The sequence below is a fragment of the Pristiophorus japonicus genome, chromosome 13 (genome assembly GCF_044704955.1).
Source record: "Pristiophorus japonicus isolate sPriJap1 chromosome 13, sPriJap1.hap1, whole genome shotgun sequence".
Taxonomy (NCBI): Eukaryota; Metazoa; Chordata; class Chondrichthyes; family Pristiophoridae; genus Pristiophorus; species Pristiophorus japonicus.
The window spans coordinates 13,720,423-13,740,386 of record NC_091989.1 but is presented as its reverse complement, the minus strand read 5'-3'; the positions used below and the strand labels follow the sequence as shown (position 1 = coordinate 13,740,386).

General features: G+C 47.0%; 1 protein-coding gene across 27 annotated transcripts in view; it reads right to left on the bottom strand.

Annotated features, from left to right (window-relative positions):
- celf2 (cugbp, Elav-like family member 2) overlaps positions 1–19,964 on the bottom strand; it is a 654,485-nt gene that overhangs the window by 319,049 nt on the left and 315,472 nt on the right. The window contains exon 1 of one of the 27 annotated variants that reach the window (XM_070897148.1): positions 13,294–13,509. The exons of 22 other annotated variants lie outside the window; for them this stretch is intronic. Coding sequence is in view for 1 of the 5 variants with exons in the window: in XM_070897136.1 (XP_070753237.1) it covers positions 7,421–7,491 (71 nt within the window). In the remaining 4 variants the exon portion in view is untranslated. Of the gene's footprint in view, positions 1–1,153; positions 1,410–4,873; positions 5,350–5,397; positions 5,749–7,420; positions 7,615–13,293; positions 13,510–19,964 lie in introns of those variants that run through there. 4 more of the 27 variants (XM_070897136.1, XM_070897143.1, XM_070897147.1 and 1 more) reach the window with 4 other exon arrangements.

Below are 19,964 nucleotides of genomic sequence, written 5' to 3'. Positions count from 1 at the left end.
AGTAGGGAATGAAGGCAAATTGGTAGTGGGTCAGCTGTGGCTGTGGATAGCACATTCGCCTCTGTGTCAGAAGGTTGTGAGCTCAAGTCACTCCAGGGACATGGAGCACATAAATCTAGACTGACACTCCAGATCAGTGCTGAAGGAATGCTTCACTGTCGAAGGTGCCGTTTTTCGGATGAGATATTAAAACCTAGCTTCCTCAGGTGGATGTAAAAGATCCCAATACACTATTTCAAAGAGGAGCAGCGGAGTTATCCCCGTTGTCCTGGGCTAATATTTATCCCTCAATCGACATAACAAAAAACAGATTATCTGGTCATTATCCCATCGCTGTTGGTGGGAGCTTGCTGTGCGCAAATCGGCTGATGCATTTCCCACATTACAACAGTGACTACACTCCAAAAGTACTTCATTGGTTGTGAAGTGCTTTGAGACGTCCAGTGGTCGTGAAAGGCGCTATACAAATGTAAGTCTTCTTTCAAATTCATCCACAAACACTCAGCCTTCACTAACTAACCCTTCGGGTCGAAGGACCTCTGATGAGCAGAGAGCTTATTTACACTTTGCAATCTTTAGTCTGTGTGTTCAAATATCCTCTTCAGAAATACTTTTTGTTTTCAACAACAGCTAATGAAATCTGCAGCCACTCAAAGGTGTAATTATAGTTAATGTCTGCACCAGTGGGCAGCAGATGATGTGTGTGCAAGGGGGCATAAAAAAAACTCCCCGACAATCACATTTGCTTGAGGTTTCTGAGCCCGCATCTTGCTAGGCAAAAAGTCATTTCAGCGAGCTAATATTCATTCTAAAAAGCGCTGCCGAGTTATGCCAATCCATGCATGAATTCCACTTAAAGTTATCCATTATTACCTTTCTCTGCATGGAGTGCCGACGGGCAAAGCTGCGCTCACAAATGGATTGGTGACAGCTCCTGAGAGACTTCACCTCAATAAGGAATTCGAAAGTAGACCGAAAAATAGACCAATAATGGGTTCAAAAGTAGCAACGGTGGTGGGGGGGGGGGGGGGGCAGGGGGAACGGATGTGTCCATTCCTCTGAGTGTGCTTTTCTATAACATTTTGTAACATCCAGCTTGCTAGAAGCTGTAGCCGAATATGAATTTGATAAAGGACAACAGAAATGTACTTACTGTTAAGCAAAGAATAGTGTCCTGTAAATACTCAAGTTTTTAAACTCCTCTTGGTGAACATTCTTGCTCATTAAGGCCGCTAATGTTCGCACTGGGGAATGGAACACTGTCCATTGCAGTCATCAAGCACTCCCAGGTCATTTACAGCACCATTAGCTGCAGAGTTCAGCTTCCCCCTACTATTCCGCATCACTCATCAGCCTCGATCTCAGAAGAGCTCGTCTTCCTGTATCAGCGTGACATTTTCTTTTTCTGTTTAACTGTCTGTGGCCTCTCTGAATAAGACTGCCAATTTAGTGCCACTTAGTGGCAAATTATAGGCAGTTTTGTGCTGGAACTTGCTCGCTGACGCCATAGTGTCCCTCATTGGCCAGCAGACAGAGGGCACTTTCACCCACTCAATCTGGGGAGGGTTTGCGCCCAGCTTGTAGAGGTGACGGCCAGTGTCTGACCCACTGCACCACAGGATTTGTTTGCAAACAGAAAAATTGGAGGCACAAGGATGCAATTTGCTGCATTAAACCCCTTATCTGCTGAATTTTTCACTTCCAATTAGCAACAAAACAAATAAAGAAGAACAACTTGCATTTATATTGCACCTTTAGCGTAGTAAAATGTCCCAAGGCACTTCACAGGAGTTTTTTAAGACAAACATTTGACAACGAGCCACACAAGGGATTAGGGCAGGGTCAAAGAGGTAGGTTTTAAGGAGCGTCTTAAAAGAGGAAAGAGAGGCAGAGAGGTTGAGGCAGGAAATTCCAGAGCTTAGGGCCCAGGCAGCTAAAGGTATGGCCACCAATGGTGGAGCGATTAGAATCAGGGACGCTCAGGAGGGCAGACTTAGAGGAGCGCTAATATCCCAGGGAGGGTTGTGGGGCTGGAGGAGATTACAGAGATAGGGAAGGGCGAGGCCATAGAAGGATTTGAAAATAAGGTTGAGAATTTTGAAATCGAGGCATTGCCTAACCGGGAGCCAATGTAGGTCAGCGAGCACAGGGGTGATGGGTGAGCGGGACAAGTACCTGGCACGGCGACAGCAAGAGGGAAAGAATAAAACAGGAGCCATAAAAGGCCATCCCTCTGCTGTAAATGAAGCGCTACTTACAGCAAATTGACGAAAGGCTGATTTAAAAATTCTTTTGATCAGTAAGAGAAACGGGGGAGAGGCGAGGGTTAAATCCAACGACGCGGAACGCGTGGTAGCAGGTTGCCACCTGTTGTACATTGCGAATGGAGAGGAACATCAGGATCAAGGGGAGTCCATCCCCGACTGCCTGTCTTGCGCCTCTATAGAAGTTGAATTTTACCCCATGATCTTGTCCCGATATACAAGCACCTCACCAGCACACACGCTGTAAAGATGGTTAGGGTGAAAGCAACCTTTTAGTTTAAAAGAAATGAAGTCTCGTCTTTTGAAGGACAAGAAAAAAAAAATCTATTTTCACCCCCAACCCTAATGCCAAGGACCCTCTCCTGGTTATAGAATCATAGAAATTTACAGCAGGGAAGGAGGCCATTTCGGCCCATCGTGTCCGTGCCGGTCGACAAAGAGCTATCCAGCCTAATCCCACTTTCCAGCTCTTGGTCCATAGCCCTGTAGGTTATGGCACTTCAAGTGCACATCCAAGTACTTTTTACGTGTGGTGAGGGTTTCTGCCTCTCCCTCCCTTTCAGGCAGCGAGTTCCAGACCCCCACAACCCTCTGGCTGAAGAAATTTCCCCTCAAAACCTCCCCCCAATTCTTTAAACCTATGTCGCCTGGTTATTGACCCCTCTGCTAAGGGAAATGGGTCCTTCCTATCCACTCTATCTAGGCCCTTCATAATTTTATACAGCTCAATTAGGTCTCCCCTCAGCCTCCTGTGTTCCAAAGAAAACAACCTCAGCCTATCTAATCTTTCTTCATGGTTATGTAACTCAGCACAATGATTGGAAAAGCCAAAGAATGTTCACATTCAGTCCTTGGAAGGGTGCATGAGGTGAACACAGGCTGACACGCCAGTTGATTGGTTTGTGGTCTTTCCTCTCCTCCCCAGTGGCCAATTGAAAGAATGTCCCTATCCAGGCAAGTCAAGGTTGAGCAACTGAATAAAAATCAAAAAGACTGGAAATGTAAGTGGGTAATATCCAATGTCATTCCTTTAGTTTCCAACAGGTCCCATTGGGACAAATGTTAGTTAAATGTGGTTTGGAACATGGCCTCCTGTATACAGAACAGATGGGAAAGTTCCACAATCCTCGTGTCTAATATTTGGCCTCCAGAATTTAAAATCTCAAATGATACAGTTCTCCCTTTATGTTCTACTAATAACTTTCCAAATTATATTACCAGGGAACTTGGTTAGATCTTTTGTCTAGCGTGACCTCAATAAACGCTTGTCAAAACCGGAAACCAAGAACTGTTTTGTGGCTGCTTGCAATTTTCAAATTCTAATTTGGCAATAGTTTAAGCAGCACTGGATTACCACCCCCCCCCCCCCTCCTCACCCCCCACATGCCCCCACCACGTTCTCCCTCCTCCTCTTCTGAAGGTGCTAAATCATGCTGGAGTATAGTTCAATGGCCAGCTGCCCTTCTGGTATGTCGCCCACGTGACTATTCTTGTTGCGTGCCTCGACAGTGAATGTTGGCAGGCAACTGGGCTTCATCACAGCCAAGGCCCCAACCTGTTCTCATCATTCCTACATAAACTAGCGGTGATCCAAAACTCGGCTGCCCGTGTCCTAACTCGCACCAAGTCCCACTCACCCATCACCCCTGCGCTCGCTTCCAGTGAAGCAACGCCTCAATTTCAAAATCCCTCCATGGCCTCGCCCCTCCCTATCTCTGCAATCTCCTCCAGCTTCTCCCCCGCCCCAGATGTCTGCACTCCTCTATTGCTGCCCTCCTGAGCATCCCTGATTATAATCGTTCAACCATTGGTGGCTGTGCCTTTTGTTGCCTCGGCCCCAAGCTCTGGAACTCCCTGCCTAAACCTCTCCGCCTCTCTATCCTCCTTGAAGACGCTCCTTAAAACCTACCGCTTTCACCTGCCCTAATTTCTACTTATGCAGCTCGGCGTCAATTTTTAAAAATCTGATAGTGAAACGTCCCAAGGAGTACTATGTCAAAGGCGCTATATAAATACAAGTTGTTGTTGTTGTTGCCGTACACATTCATTTGCCGGGCAGGTCCCGAGAACTCAAATGAATTTCCACTCCCCCAACCACACCCGCCCACCCCCCCCCCACAACCCCCCACTTTGTCCAGGTACGTTTGCCACCAATGTTCCCCGCAGGCTGCACTATGTTCTGCTTGGACTGTTTCTTTCAACATGCGGCCCCTTTAAATTTCTGCCCGCGCGATATTTCCAAAGTAAAAACTTGAGTGGCCCCCGGGCGGCCTTGCAGATTACCACGCGGCCCCGCTCGCGTGCACGCAGCGAAGAGGGAACGTTGGTTGCCACCTCTGGTTGGACATATTGCTGAAGGTTTCATCACACGCCCTCCCGCCTCCAATCACCCCGGCTCATGCCCCCGCTGCTATTGGTCAGCCCACACTTCCATCCTCACCGGGCACCGTATTCCTGCGCCATTCAAAAAGCAAACATACTTCATTATTCGATTCTTGACTGTCAGTCAAAACAGCCTAATTTCTTTAAACCATCTCCGATATTTTTTATACCCAATAAACAAAAGTGTTCAAATAACAGGAAAAAAAAACACAGAATTTTTAACTTGCCTATGATTTTGCTCCCGGGCTGTTTGCAGCAGTGTCTGGAGATTAATTAATCTTTAATTCCTGGAGAGTCCAGGGCAACCCTATGTCCAGGGAAGCTGAGGCCAGTTCATAGGATTGCATAAGATACACCGCACAGAAACAGGCCATTCGGTCCAACCAGTCCATGCCGGCGTTTATGCTCCATTCAAGCCTCCTCCTGTCTTTCCATCAGCATAACCCTCTATTCTCTTCTCCCTTGTACACTTATCTAGGCTCCCTTTAAATGCCTCTATACTATTCGCCTCAACTACTCCAGTTAAAATCAGCCAACTTTTGTGAATTAACAATATATTATATATGTCTTCCTCTAGACATTACAACCAAACTTTCAATTTTCTCTCAACCCCTCTGGCTTTCCATTTTAATTACCAAGTGAAGTATCCTACAGCGCAGAAAAAGGTTAACTGACAATTTGTTCCAAGCAAAAACCCACAGCCTTCAACAACAAAAAAAAGGCAAAGCATGTTTCGAAACTTAGTGCTTACCATCGACCGCAAGCTTTACTTCTGAGAAACGGAGGTTAAAAATAAGAGCTGAGGCAATGTGTGCTGCCGGACTCCAACACAACACGGGCTGATCTTATCTCGGGCTCTGCTATGGTATCTATCTCCTCAGAAAAGACATTTATGGCCTTTTCCTCTCTCCACACAGCTGCTGTCCCATGCACCTCTTCAAAAGGCAATACTGTGCCTTTCACAAATCTCTTGCTAGCATGCAAAGAACTCTTCTGGTTGCAAAAAAAATAACAGATCTGATGTGCGGAAGCTGCTTCTGAGAGACAGCCTTCGTCAGTTTGTAACGTGGATGTATGGAACCATCGCAGGAATTCTATTTGTGAACCCAGCTTTAATCAGGCCGAGTGGCGGCATCTGACTCCCCTCCCTACATTATCCCTCCCCCTCCACCCCACCTCCAAGCCTACCCCTCTCACTCCACTCCTACCCTCCCCACTCATCCTACATTACACCTCCCCCCCAACTCCAAACCTACCCCCCTCACTCCACTCCTACCCTACATTATCCCTCCCCACTCCTCCTCCACCCCACCTCAAAACCTACCCCTCACTCCACTCCTACCCTCCCCACCTCTTCCTATATTATCCCTCCCCACTCCTACATTATCCCTCCCCCCCACTACTCCTACATTACCCCTCCCCACTCCACTCCAAACCCCTCCATCCCACGCCCTCCAATCCTACATCTCCACACCCTCGCCCTCCACTCCTACCTCTCCACACCCACGCCCTCCACTCCTACCTCTCCACACCCACGCCCTCCACTCCTACCCACTCTCCCCTTCCCCCCTCCAGCCCTCCCCTCCCCCAGCTTTGCTCCCGTCACGTTGCTCAGAACATGGGGAGCAAAAAATGCTGCAGTCAGATTTTTATTTTCTGTGCGATCGTAAATCTCCCCTCCCGGCCCCGGAGCGATTCATCTGATCAGCAGAGATGTCTCGTTAGCTCACCAGTGGGAGGAGGGGGAAAAGGGATGGGAAGATCAGGTTTATCCACGTGTGTGTGTGTGTGTGTGTGTGTGTGTGAGTGTGAGTGTGAGTGTGAGTGTGAGAGAGAGAGAGAGAGAGAGAGAGCGAGCAGGCTTGAAACACAGCAGCATTTAAATGTTGTAGAGCCTGGGGGGCAGAGGAACTGCTTCTCGAGATAACTTTCGGGACCTTACAGAGCAGCTGTATGGTATTAACTGAACAACCCTCTGCTCCTCGGCAGATCTCTGAACCCAGTAGGTTAAATGAAATGCGGGAGGCACACGTTATTAAAATGACCAGTGCTCCTTGTGCACAGTTCTGTGGCAGTGGGCCACATGGTGACTGAGAAATGCACTGCATGTTTGGGTGAAGGGCGGTTTATTTCCCTCAATCTCTCCCGTTAAGAAAAACCTCCTGCTTCCATCTATCAAACCCTCCCTCTCTCCTCTCCACAATCTCCAGTGCCCAGCAGCAAGCCTGCTGATCGTTCGCTGACCACAGAGGGAGAGAGAGGCAAAGCAATGTCACTCCATGCTGCAAACAATACAGGCATTGCGGTCAATTGCATCGTTTCCTGAGGTAGCCTCCGACAGCACTTTAGACAATAAAAGTCCGCCTCTTTTTCCCCCCTTCTCTCAGCAAAAAAAAAAGCTGCTGTGTGCCTTTTAACAAAAAGCACACACACACACACGCACATGTTCTCCATCTTGTATTCACACACACTTGAGCCTCCACCAGACACTTCACACACAAGTCCTGATAATGATCTGCCCTTTTAAGACAACGTAGCAAAACAGCTCAAGTTAAACAATGAAACAAAACCGCTCTCAAGTTAAATAAATAATCCAGTGCCGCAGCTTAATCCGCACCACCCCGGTCAGTTTGCGATGCTATTTCAGAATTCCAGCCTCTCTCACTGTAACACAACTCAGCCCCCTGGCACGGCGCTCGCTGCACAATGGCAATTACTGCATCTTTTCACAGTCGAACCTCTCACTCGCCGCACCAACAAAGTGCCTTACTCACATTCTGTCCGACCCCAGCCCGCAACTGTCGACCATAATCTCGGGCAGAAAGTCCAGTTGGAAGGAAGTCATGTTCTCTTCCCCCCCCCCCACTCTGCTCGCCGCGGCAAATAAATCGCTCTCCGCCTGTCTGCTCCAACAACTGTTGCCACAGACAGACAGGGGCAGGTGTAAGGAGGCCTCCCTCGGGCAGCCGGCGCGGCAGTCGTCACATTTCTCTCTCTCTCTCTCTCGCTCGCTCTCCCCTTCCTCCAATCTCCACAGCAGCGGCAGCAGAAAAAAAAGGAGCTATCACAGGAGCAACTGTCTGCTCCAGGTGCTGAAAGTGGGGAGGTGCAACTCTTGTTCAAAAACTGCAGCCAAGATTAAGAGCGAAAATTGCAGAAACCTATTTTTTTTTTGGGGGGCGGGGGCGGGGGGGGGGGGGGTGTTTAAAGAAAATAAACCTTTAACTTGAATGAATACATTTGGCATGTTTTCCGAGGCAACCAGTGCAGAACGCTCAACACTGAGCGCACTGGGCTGACATTACTGGGCCAGATAGCGGCAATGTAACAAGACACATTTCTATTCTATGATTCTATAAATACTTGCAAGGAGATAATAATTTTCAGGGATATGGGGCAAGTGCAGGGGGAAGTGGAACCAACAGGATTGGAAGAAAACAAACCAATCCTTCTCTATCGCGCAATATACAAACACCAGGGAGGAGAGGGGGGGGGGGGGGGGGGAGATATTCGCTTTGGGCGCAAAGCCGGCGTTAGCCAATCGGTAGTCAGTTTTACACCGCCAGATTTTCTTACCCACTGGAGCCAAAAGAAAAGGGGGTACGGTGTAAAAATGAGCGGCCGATTTCTTAACGTTCGTTTAGCGCCACTGCCTCAAGACGAATTTCACTCCTTCTGTTCTATGGTTTTTTTTGCATCTTATTCCAACAAGATTCTTTTTAATCTAACAAAATTCATTAAGATGTTACAAGAGGTGAGGGGTTGTGCGGAGAGATGAGAAAACAGGGCTTTTTTTAAAACCAGGAGATGAGAAGGTTAAGAAAGACTTGGATTTATATAGCGCCTTTCACGACCACCAGGCATTTCAAAGCGATTTACAGCCAATGAAGTACTTTTGGAGTGTAGTCACTGTTGCAATGTAGGAAACACGGCAGCCAAATTTGCGCACAGCAAGCTCCCACACCAGCAATGTGATAATGACCAGATAATCTGTTTGTGATTGAGGGATAATTATTGGCCAGAACACCGGGGATAATTCCCCAGCTCTTCGAAATAGTGCCATGGGATCTTTTACATCCACTTGAGAGAGCAGACGGGACCTCGGTTTAATGTCTCCTCTGAAAGACGGCACCTCCGACAGTGCAGCTAGATTTTTTGTGATCAAGTCCCTGGAGTGGGACTTGAACCCACACAGACACGGAGGCGAGTGTGCTACCCACTGAGCCACAGCTTACACTATAATCCCGAATGTGGTCTTCAAGATAATATGCGTTAGCACAAGCAAAACGTTGACAGATCATATCCACAGGTCAGGAATATGGTGATAAGGGGACACAATTGCAAGATAATCGCAAAAAGAATGAGAGAATGTGAAATTCTCTGCCACAACCCACAGCTGAAGCAGAATCCATGAATACTTTTAAGAGGGAATTAAATAGTTACTTGAACAAGAGGAATATTAAAAGGGGTATGAGGAACGAGCTGGAGAGTCGGATTAGACGAGAAAAATGCTAGCGCAGACTTGATGGGCCGAAAGGTCTGTGGCTGCGGGGGTTGTAAAACTGACTGCCGATTCGCCATAACATTGTAAGCTTCTATGAAGAATACTGCAAATCATGGAATTTTCCAGAGCATCATTTATAATTGTATTTTGTAATAAGTGGGGCTGGATATTAGTGCTCACTAATGCACTGAGCTTCCTCTGCAGTACTACAGGCACAGCTCCACTGAGGATGTCAGGAAAGAGAGGCTGCATGGAGATATCACAGCAGACACGGCACCAGCCAGTGCAAGGAAACTCCAGAGAGTATTTCCTGGAATTCAAGCCTTTTGTCGTCCGAGTCTACACCCAACAACCTTACTCGCGTTCAATGTTGCAAATTAGAGCTGTATGGCGGGGGAGGGGGGGGGGGGCACACTGACAAAGACAGCTCACTGCTCAAAAAGAGTATTATTCACAAACCTACACCATGTTAGGTAGAAGTCTGCTGGCTCTGATAAGCAAAAAGGCAGATAGATACACATCTACGTATCATGTCTCTTGGAACTGTTTCAATGCACTTCACATAAGATGACACAGCGCCGTGCAGAGAAATGTGGCAGCGATCTTGTGCACAGCAAGTTCCCACAAACCAAAATGAGCCAAGTGTCCAATTAATCTGAAAGGTCCCCATTAAACTGAAATACAAACTCTCTTTCTCCATTTCTGTTTTATTAAAGAGCCTTAAACAACTTTACCAGAACATTCTTTGGAGCCAATAATTAAAACGTTATAGAAAGCTATCAAAGCTGAGACTGAGAAGTTCAATCTGAGATGAGTGGAAAAGGCACGGGAATTATTTTAAAAGAAAACCTTATTAAATTTATGTAAATTCCATACTATGTTAATGTGGAATATGGAGAAACCACTGGAAATCTAATCTGTTTTTCTAATACAGTTTATAATTGTAATTATTTCCACATTAAGCAGTTGATTCTATTAACTCTTACATTCCCATTGAAGTATTTGAAATGTGGCAGTCTGCGGATGTGCGTGTTTGTGTGCCTATTCATTTTCCTCTGTGTGTATGCACACATGTGTCTGTGTGTATGTGTCTGCCCATTTGCCTCTGTGCATATGTCTATGCATGTTTGTGGGTGTATCTATGTGTGTGCACATGTATACATGCGTCCAAGCGTTATGTATATGCAGGTGTGTGCATGTGTGCCCCTCACCATTTACCCAAGAAATCCTGTGCAGTTTGTAAACTTAACAGATCAAAATCCCTGGAGGGAAAACTGGTTTCAAAGCAGCTTTTAATCACGGTGTCAGGGGCAAAGCAGTATGTAAGTAGGTCACAGACTACACTCTAAGCTGCACAGGATACTGTTCTAGTTAACAGCTGCACCACACCACAAATTTAAATACTTTCCCCTTCACCGTCGTTTAAAGTCAGGAGCAAGGGGTTAGTTAAATAAACAGAAGGAAATCACGGGAAATTTCAATTAAGAGATAGCCCGAATTAATGCCAGCATGTATGGATGCTGCAGTGCACCATTACTGCCGTGCTTCTTAAATGTCATCGCAGTCATTAAAATTGCGATGGGGAATATATTCACAAAACCGTACACATATAATCAGAGGACCATAGAATGATACCGCACAGGAGGCCGCCATTCGGCCCATCGTGCCTGTACTGGCTCTTTGAAAGAGCGTTCCAATTGGTCCCATTCCCCTGCTCCTTTCCCACAAATGTTTCCCCTTTTAAAGGAAGGATCACTGGATAGTGATCCAGATAACAATAACTTGTATTTATATAGCGCCTTTAACGTAGTAAAACATCCCAAGGCGCTTCACAGCAGTGTTTGTTATAAGATAAAAACAAATTAATCTGATACCGAGCCACATAAGAAGAAATGACAGCAGGTGACCAAAAGCTTGGTCAAAGAGGCAGGTTTTAAGGAGCGTCGTAAAGGAGGAAAGAGAGGCAGAGAGGCTGTGAATGTTAGCTGTTGTCTTCGCCCTTTTGAACCAAGCAGCACCAAAATTGACTGCAGAGTCCCTGCAGCCACTCTGGCTGAAATCAGCTAACTTAGCACAGGCCTAGAATCGAACCACGGCCTTCTGTTCATATTTCTAATGGTCACTCCACCCCACCTCCTCCTGGATCGGTTGAAACATCTATTTTCCTGTTTGGTTTTCCTGGCATCCCCGTGTCATTTTTATTTTACCTTAAGATATTGCCGGACCTATTGTTAACCGGGCAGGCCAACAGCCTGACTTCCAGGCCTCTGCCAATGGCTCCCTCGGGAAGGCAGGCAGGAACTACTCAGTACAGTGCAGTACAGGGCACCCTCTGGCTTTCCCTCTTCCTGAAGGGTGATGGTATAGTTTCCGCCTGGCACCTGCCAGCTCACATCAGGAACCGAGCGAAGTGTGTGCTCACTCCAGTAACTTTCCCACTCCGTGAATCTGAGCGCTGGCCCTCTAACACTGATTCATTAAGGCACAGCTAGATAAGTACATGAGGGAGAAAGGAATAGAAAGAATATGCCGATAGGAATCGATGAAGGGTTCATGCAAGAGCGTAAAAACACCAGCATGGAGCAGTTGGGCCGAATGGCCTGTTACTGTGCTGTAAGCTCCATGTAATTCTATGTAACATGTCGTGCCATCATGATGAGATCTGCCTATTTGTAGGGATTTTTGCCATTGTTGGTCCTCCTCTAGTCAGGAGCTTTTTCCACAACCACAACTACAACTCCTCCCAGCCCAGTCTGGCAGAAGGTGCAACTGGAGCGGGAAAGGCAGGATCAGCTGCCCACCAGCCACCCCCGGCACTGTGCCTCGTTGTATGCAGCCAGCCACCAAACAACCAAAAAGACAAGGACCGAGAAATTCAGGCCGTTTGCGATCTGCGGCGGCAGTACAGTCGAGCCTCGCTGCACCGGCGATAATGACATCATCACTGTGCGCAGTGCCCCGTTATCGCCCCGGACCCTAAATTGGGCATCGCCCCCTGAAGCTGCGCCGGGCAATCGACATGACAAGCAGGGTAGGGGTGAATTAATACCCCCAACACCTGTCCTACTTACAACAACAAGCACTCAGACTGAACTCTCCAACATTTGACTCTTTAAACAACGGTTTGATTCATCAGACGGTTCGAATTACCCCCGAGGGAATGAGATAAAGTCTGCCCTCTACCACGCTGCACGATTTGTTTAACCAACACCTGAACATCTCACAGGACTCTTGCAGAATTTTCTCAACTGAATTTTCTATTTTTTTTTGCTACACGACGAGGACAGATATTACCTGTGACAAGATATCCTGTTCACACACGGCACTCTGCATCACCCCCAAGAGATTGACTCGGCAACGTTTTTTGTGCCCACCCCCTCCCCTCAATGTCGCATTCGTGCCCATGGAGCCAGCAGCCCTTCAGAATCTTGCCCGAGCAGCTCCTTCACAGGCACGAGCTGAAAGAAGCCGGCGCAATTCATTCATGGGCCAGTTCTCCCCTGACGCGTCATCTACACATGCGTGCTTCCCCACAGGCAGGGGGGGGGGGGGGTCACTGGACACTCTGATCCAAAGTGGAGAGCCCCGGTTGAACTTCCCCTTTATTTTAAGTTGTGGGAGCCCGAGGGCAATTGTACCACGGCAACTGAGATAAGCTCTCAGCACAGACCAGAAATCCAACTTCCGGGCCTGCAGAGCCCACCACGTGGCCATTTACCCACTGGACCGTCACAGAAAAATCACCGTGTTTTTTTTTGGCGGAGGGGAAATCAGGCTTTAATGGCCAACAAATAGTTGCATCTGGTGCCACTGAAATAAAGGGAAGTCAACTCATATCAGTCCTGCACAAGCCCGAGTTGTGGTACAGACAGGATGGAGGGGCCTACTGCCTGCCTGGCGCCTCAACCCTAGACAGGCAGGTGTGGTTCAGCAGCTAAACGTAATGAAGAACACGGGAAATCCATTTCAGGAAATGGGTGAAGAGTGGGTGATCCAATTCCTAAACGCCAAGAGTCTTGAATAAACACCACGGTGATCTTTAAAACTGACAAACGGCACCTGGACTTACCAGAGACAAGCGGCCAGGCACACTTTAGCAACACCTTCGCTGACACAGCGGCAGATAAAGAGCGCAAGACTTACCTATAACCCCGCGTGTGACTTTCGACCGCCGGCCTGCTCTTCGTCTGAAACTAGCAACCAGCTCTAATTCCCTGGCCACAAATGGGGTCAGGAATACGCTCGGGTTTGCGCCAGGCCTCGGGAGCAGCGTGGGAGGGAAGGATGTTCTTTGCAGCTTTCTGAAGCCGAAGAGAAGTCTGTTTCGCAGCCCTGTGTCTCCTGGCTCACAGCTGCAGACTAGTACTGCTGATGTCATCAAAGCACCGGTACTTGCGATCGAGAAGTTACACTTCCTCTTCTTGCCAGGAGAAAGTGAAAGCTGAGCCAGAGCATATTAAATTAAACTAGTGAGTGCCAATCTAAATCAACAATGTGTTTACTGCATCGCCTTATTAAACTCATCTGAGGAAATAACACTCCCCTCAAAGATCCTCTTCCATTTCAAGCGGTGGAAATCAGTGTCGTCATTGTAGTCAACTGATTTTTTTTTAAATTATTCGTTCATGGGATGTGGGTGTGGCTGGCAAGGCCAGCATTTATTGCCCATCCCTAATTGCCCTTGAGGTGATGGTGAGCCACCTTCTTGAACCGCTATAGTACGTCTTTGGTAGAACAGAGTGGCTTACTAGGCCATTTCAGAGGGCAGTTAAGAGTCAACCACATTGCTGTGGGTCTGGAGTCACATATAGGCCAGACCGGGTAAGGACGGCAGATTTCCTTCATGAAAGGACCAGATTGGATTGGTTTTACAACTACATCGGTAGTTTCATGGTGACCATTTCTGACACTGGCTTTTTATTCCAGATTTATTTAATAAACTGAATTTAAATTCCCCAGCTGCCATGGGGGGGGGGGGGGTTTGAACTTGTGTCTCCGGATAATTAGTCCAGGCCTCTGGAGAACTGGCCCAGTAACCTAATCACTATGCTACTGTACACTTTCTACTGCCATTGTAGTGTTCACCCTGCTCTGATCCTCCTTCCCAGGGCTGGAAAATCCCATTCATCATCCCCCCTGGCCCAATTTACCTTCCAGTTTGGGTCAGATGAAAACCAAAAAGCAGCGTGCCAATTTCTGAGTAACACTGGGCCTGTTTATCTTTCCATCGTCAGCCTTTAGTCGCTTTCTTCCTTGCAGCTGATTCTTTTGTGGCCTGCTGCGGCCTTTTCTTCAGCCCGACATGACTAGCTCTTTATCTGCACTAAATGCGTGCTTTATTCCCTTGATTTTCTTCCTCTTGTTAAATTCCAAATAGCAAGTTATTTGAGAGAGTGTGAAAAAATACAACCCCCGCACCCCCGCCTCCAAAAACAAAACCGGTTGCTCACCAAATGGCGAATAACTCTTAAAGGAGCCTCCCCCCCACCCTCCCTCCCTCACAGAGGCGTTTTAGGCTGGCAGGGCTTGTTAGCAAGCTGCATTTACAGCTGCTTCACTTCACAATCCTGTGCCTTAATGCACCATGGCAGCTGGACATTTGAAGGGGTCTAGGTCGACGAATTTGATTGTTTAAATTTTTTGCACTGTGCCTTGAAAAAGAAAAGGAGGAGCCGACTGCAGACACACACGTTTCCAGTCAGTGGGCTTCCAAACTCTCAGACCTTGCCTGTATAATGACCCAATCTAAGGTGGGGATGATTTATATCTCCCGTCAGATAGCGCTGACAACTTGGCACGCACACCCGCGGCATCTGCTGCATCCAAAATAATGCCAGCCCGCTGTGGTGGAAGGGCGAGAGATTGCCAATATCAAAAGCAGGTCACGCAGTCCCAAATCTTCTAAAATCCGCGGCCCCGGACAGTGCTGTCAATGGGACTGTAAATTCACAGCACAGGCCCCCACATACCTGCTACGGGGGGGGGGGGGCAGCGCCGTGGTCTCGTCACAAAAAACCCACTCGTTCCGCATCTACCGCCGTCTGATTAGCACCAAATGGGCGAAGGGCGGTACATTTATCTGGTGACCAAATTCCCCCAGGGGCAAAATTGGAGCCCGGCCCAGCGAGCAGATGATTAGAACCAAACTGCGTTCCAAAACCAGCAAAGGGCTGTGTGGTTCTGCCTCAGCTGAAAGCACCCCGCTGTATTTTGATTCAGAGAAAGGGGGGGGGGGCCAGCTTACAGCAAAGGGCACAAGGGCAGTGGTCCAATTCTCTGTGATTATTTGGCAAAACTGGTTTAAAAAAAAAACAGACTCCTTTCAACCTACACCGATCCTTGTGATTGTACTCTGGAGACCCATCCACTGATTTCAACATTGGCTGCAGCAGATTAACGTTGGGCTCAGTGCACCTTGTTCCACAATAATTTATCGGATGTAAATGGGGTCAGCATATGCTCCACCTGCTTGGCCGCCCTACAGATCATTATCAACACACTGGGGCCCTGGATTCCAGCAGCATTAGCAAGCCATCTCCAGTCTACACTTGCTCCAGATCAACCATCTGAATACAATTCCAACCAACATTTTAATACCAGGTTTATTTAAGAATGTTTATTTCTGTTTTATTTTCTTCAATTCTGATTGAGAATGACAGATTTTTATTGGGCAAGTGTATCCAGGGACAATGGACGGCTTACAGTGGCACAAGTCCCGGCCAGAAAGGAGGTGATTGGCTAACTTCCCCGGTCAAATCACGCCTGGAGCTCACACTGCTGTTAAGTGACTGGAAGTGATCTTACACACGAGTTGTGTTTGCTGCAATTCGTGGAGGCTCTTTTTAAATAGACTTTGTCTGTTTGGCTGTAAGTCTTGCTGGCCATAAGTCCCGTCCCCCCTCCCACTCATTGGCTGATACAGTAGAGTCAATAAACCAAGTAAATTAAGTTGAGATGCAGATCAGCCATGATCTAATTAAATGGCACAACGGGCTTAAACATAGAAAATAGGTGCAGGAATACCATTCGGCCCTTCGAGCCTGCACCACCATTCAATATGATCATGGCTGATCATGCAACTTCAGTACCCCATTCCTGCTTTCTCTCCATACCCCTTGATCCCTTTAGCCATAAGGGCCACATGTAACTCTCTTTTGAATATATCTAATGAACTGACCTCAACAACTTTCTGTGGTAGAGAACTGTGAACCTGTGGAATTCTCTGAGTGAAGAAGTTTCTCCTCATCTCGATCCTAAATGGCTTACCCCTTATCCTTAGACTGTGACCCCTGGTTCTGGACTTCCCCCAACATCGGGAACATTCTTCCTGCCTCTAACCTGTCCAATCCGGTCAGAATTTTATATGTTTCGATGAGATCCCCTCTCATTCTTCTAAATTCCAGTGAATACAGGCCCAGTCAATCCAGTCTTTCTTCATACTGGGCTGAATGGCCTGGCCCTGTTCCTAAAGCCCAAACTTAGAGCTGTTCAGACTAAGTCTCCATACTTGAACTTTCCTAATCTCCAATTCCCAAATTCCTTGGTTCAACCATTATCATACTTACACATGGTGCCCCGTGCACAGCCCCTTGAAAGAGCATGGATAGAGAAACAAGATAAGGCGGCAATTAAGAGATCAGTATCTGGAATTTCTGCAGGAGTTCTTCCAATTACCCGTTGTTATTTTGGTGGAGGATTAGTGGATACCCCGGGGTAAATGGCCATTAAAACGTGTCAGCTGTGGCTCAGTGGATAGCACTCTCGCCTCGGAGTCAGAAGGTTGTGGATTCAATTCCCACTCCAGAGACTTGAGCACAAAGTCTAGGCTGACACTACAGTGCAGAGCTGAGGGAGTGCTGCGCTGTCAGAGGTGCCATATTTTAGATGAGACATTAAACCACAAACTCAGGTGGATGTAAAAGACCCCGTGGCACTATTCGAAGAAGAGCAGGGGAGTTATCCCCAGTGGCCTGGCCAGTATTTATCCCTCAACCAACATCACGAAAGCAGATTATCTGGTCATCGCCACATCGCTGTTAGTGGAACCTTGCTGTGCGCAAATTGGCTGCTGCGTTTCCTGCATTGCAACATTTCGAAAGTACGCCATTGGCTGTAAAGTGCTCTGAGGCATCCAGAGATCCTGAAAGGCATGATAAAAACACAAGTTCTTTCCTGCTTTCTCACCTCGTGTTTTCGCAGATTCTGCCGAAGTGATGCCAGGAAATCATGGAACCCCCACAAACATCCTACCACAAGAGCACAATAGCTTTCAAGACCGAGAGATTGGCTGGGATTCCGACGACTTTGAGCCCATTACGTACAAAGTCAAAAATGGCTTTTTAAAGACAAACCCAAAGCTTTGGGTGGGGTGTTTGAGTGTGTGTGTGTGGAGGAGGTGTGGTGGGGGGAGGGGGGAGAAGAGAGGCATTACAGTGTTCAATCTGGCTCGGCTGTGGAGCCTCTAATCTGTAGCAGCTGGTTTGCCGTTCAGTTGATGGTTTTAAGACACAAGGTGGCCTTGCCAAATGGCCGAGGTACTGTGTGCGTAATTTAAAAATTATTCAGAACCAACTCCAATTAACAGAAGATCTTTTTGTTATCCAAGATCAAAATGAATAACTGCGAGTGAATTGAAAGTAAGAGGTCCCGTTGTGACTTTTAACGATATGCTACAGAGACCAGTGTCCGATCAGAGGTTTTCACAGGAATTCAGAGACAGCGATGCACAATTAAAGTTTATCCCAATTCTGTTACTGGTAGACTTGTATTTTAAAACCACAATGGAAAAAAACCCCATAGTAAAATAACAACCAGTCCACCCAGCCTTGGCTCCCATTACTTCCAGACATAGGGGGGAAAAAAAGCCTATATTAGGACTCTGTTTGATTTCCTCCTGCCCTTTCTTACAACATATACATTTCAATACATTTCCTTTTGCATTTCTATAGCACCTTTCACCACCTCAGGACGTCTCAAAGTGCTTTACAGCCAATTAAGTAGTTTTTGAAGTGTGGTCACTCTTGTAATGTAGGAAACGCGGCAGTCAATTTGTGCACAGCAAGCTCCCACAAACAGCAATTAAATAAATGACCAGTTAATCGTTTTTTTGAGTATGCTTGTGGGGGGGGGGGGGGGAAAGAGGATAAATATTGGCCAGGACACCGGGGAGAAGTCCTCCGCACAGCTTCGGAATATCACATTGCTATTCGCAGGAGCTTGCTGTGCGCAAATTGGCTGCCACGTTTCCTACATTACAACAGTGGCTACACTTCAAAAAATACTTCACTGGCTGTAAAGTTCTTTGGGGGATCCTGAGGTTGTGAAAGGCGATATATGAATGCGAGTTCATTCGTTCTTCTTTCTTCCAGATGTGCTCTTCTAGTCTGTGACTTCCTGTCCATCAACTTTGGGGATGTGCACTCCCCACACACGCCAGGAGCAGTTACGTCAGAATTCGTGCCCTGTAATAGAGCTCCCCCTGGTGGACAACTGCTCCACCTAGCTGACGACTGGGTGTACTGCAACCACATAGAAACATAGAAAATAGGTGCAGGAGTAGGCCATTCGGCCCTTCGAGCCTGCACCACCATTCAATAAGATCATGGCTGATCATTCACCACAGTACCCCTTTCCTGCTTTCTCTCCATACCCCTTGATCCCTTTAGCGTAAGAGCCACATCTAACTCCCTCTTGAATATAGCCAATGAACTGGCATCAACAACTCTCTGCGGTAGGGAATTCCACAGGTTAACAACTCTGAGTGAAGAATTTTCTTCTCATCTCAGTCCTAAATGGCTTACCCCTTATCCTTAGACGATGTCCCCTGGTTCTGGACTTCCCCAACATCAGGAACATTCTTCCTGCATCTAATCTGTCCAGTCCCGTCAGAATTTTATATGTTTCTATGAGATCCCCTCTCATCCTTCTAAACTCCAGTGAATACAGGCCCAGTCGATCCAGTCTCTCCTCATATGACAGTCCCGCCATCCCTTCACTGCACTCCCTCAATAGCAAGAACATCCTTCCTCAGATTAGGAGACCAAAACTGAACACAATATTCCAGATGAAGCCTCACTAAGGCCCTGTACAACTGCAGTAAGACCTCCTGCTCCTATACTCAAATCCCTTAGCTATGAAGGCCAACATACCATTTGCCTTCAGGACCTTTGTCTTACGGATGCTTAGTGCAAGGCCTATGCTCTTGTGCACTTCGGTGAAGGTGCTGACAATGATTTGGAATTGACCTCCATGTGTGCGCAGATGCAAGCGTCGTCTGCAAACTGTAATTCAATGACAGAGGATGGGACGACCTTGGATCTGGACTGTATAAATACGGTATAATATTGCTTACTTACAAAGCTCTGACGAAGACCCAATTGAAAAGCTACTTCTTATCTAAAATAATCATAAAATGTACTTAGTGTAGCACACAATTTGCTAATTTTTCCACCTAACAACTGGAAACGACAGTGAATGAAACATCAAGGTACTTTGATCAAAATGGTAAACATGGATATGTGCTAACTTATATAAACCCATTCACATGACCAGCAAGTGCCTTCCTTTGACAAGGAGACCATCATAAATAATAACGCCAAGGGAGCCCTGTCCAAATGTGAAGTTTAGGATCGAATTATTGTGCCTCAAAATCATAAAATTAGGTTCAAACTTAACAGTACATGTCAAATGGTGCCTACTGGTGTGGAAAGCGCCCTGTTAATTGGCAGATACTACACACAAATTTGGGGTTACGATTTGGGGTTCAAATTTTGTTATAAAAAGATAGTTGATGCCATCGTTTACCTGCTGAATTA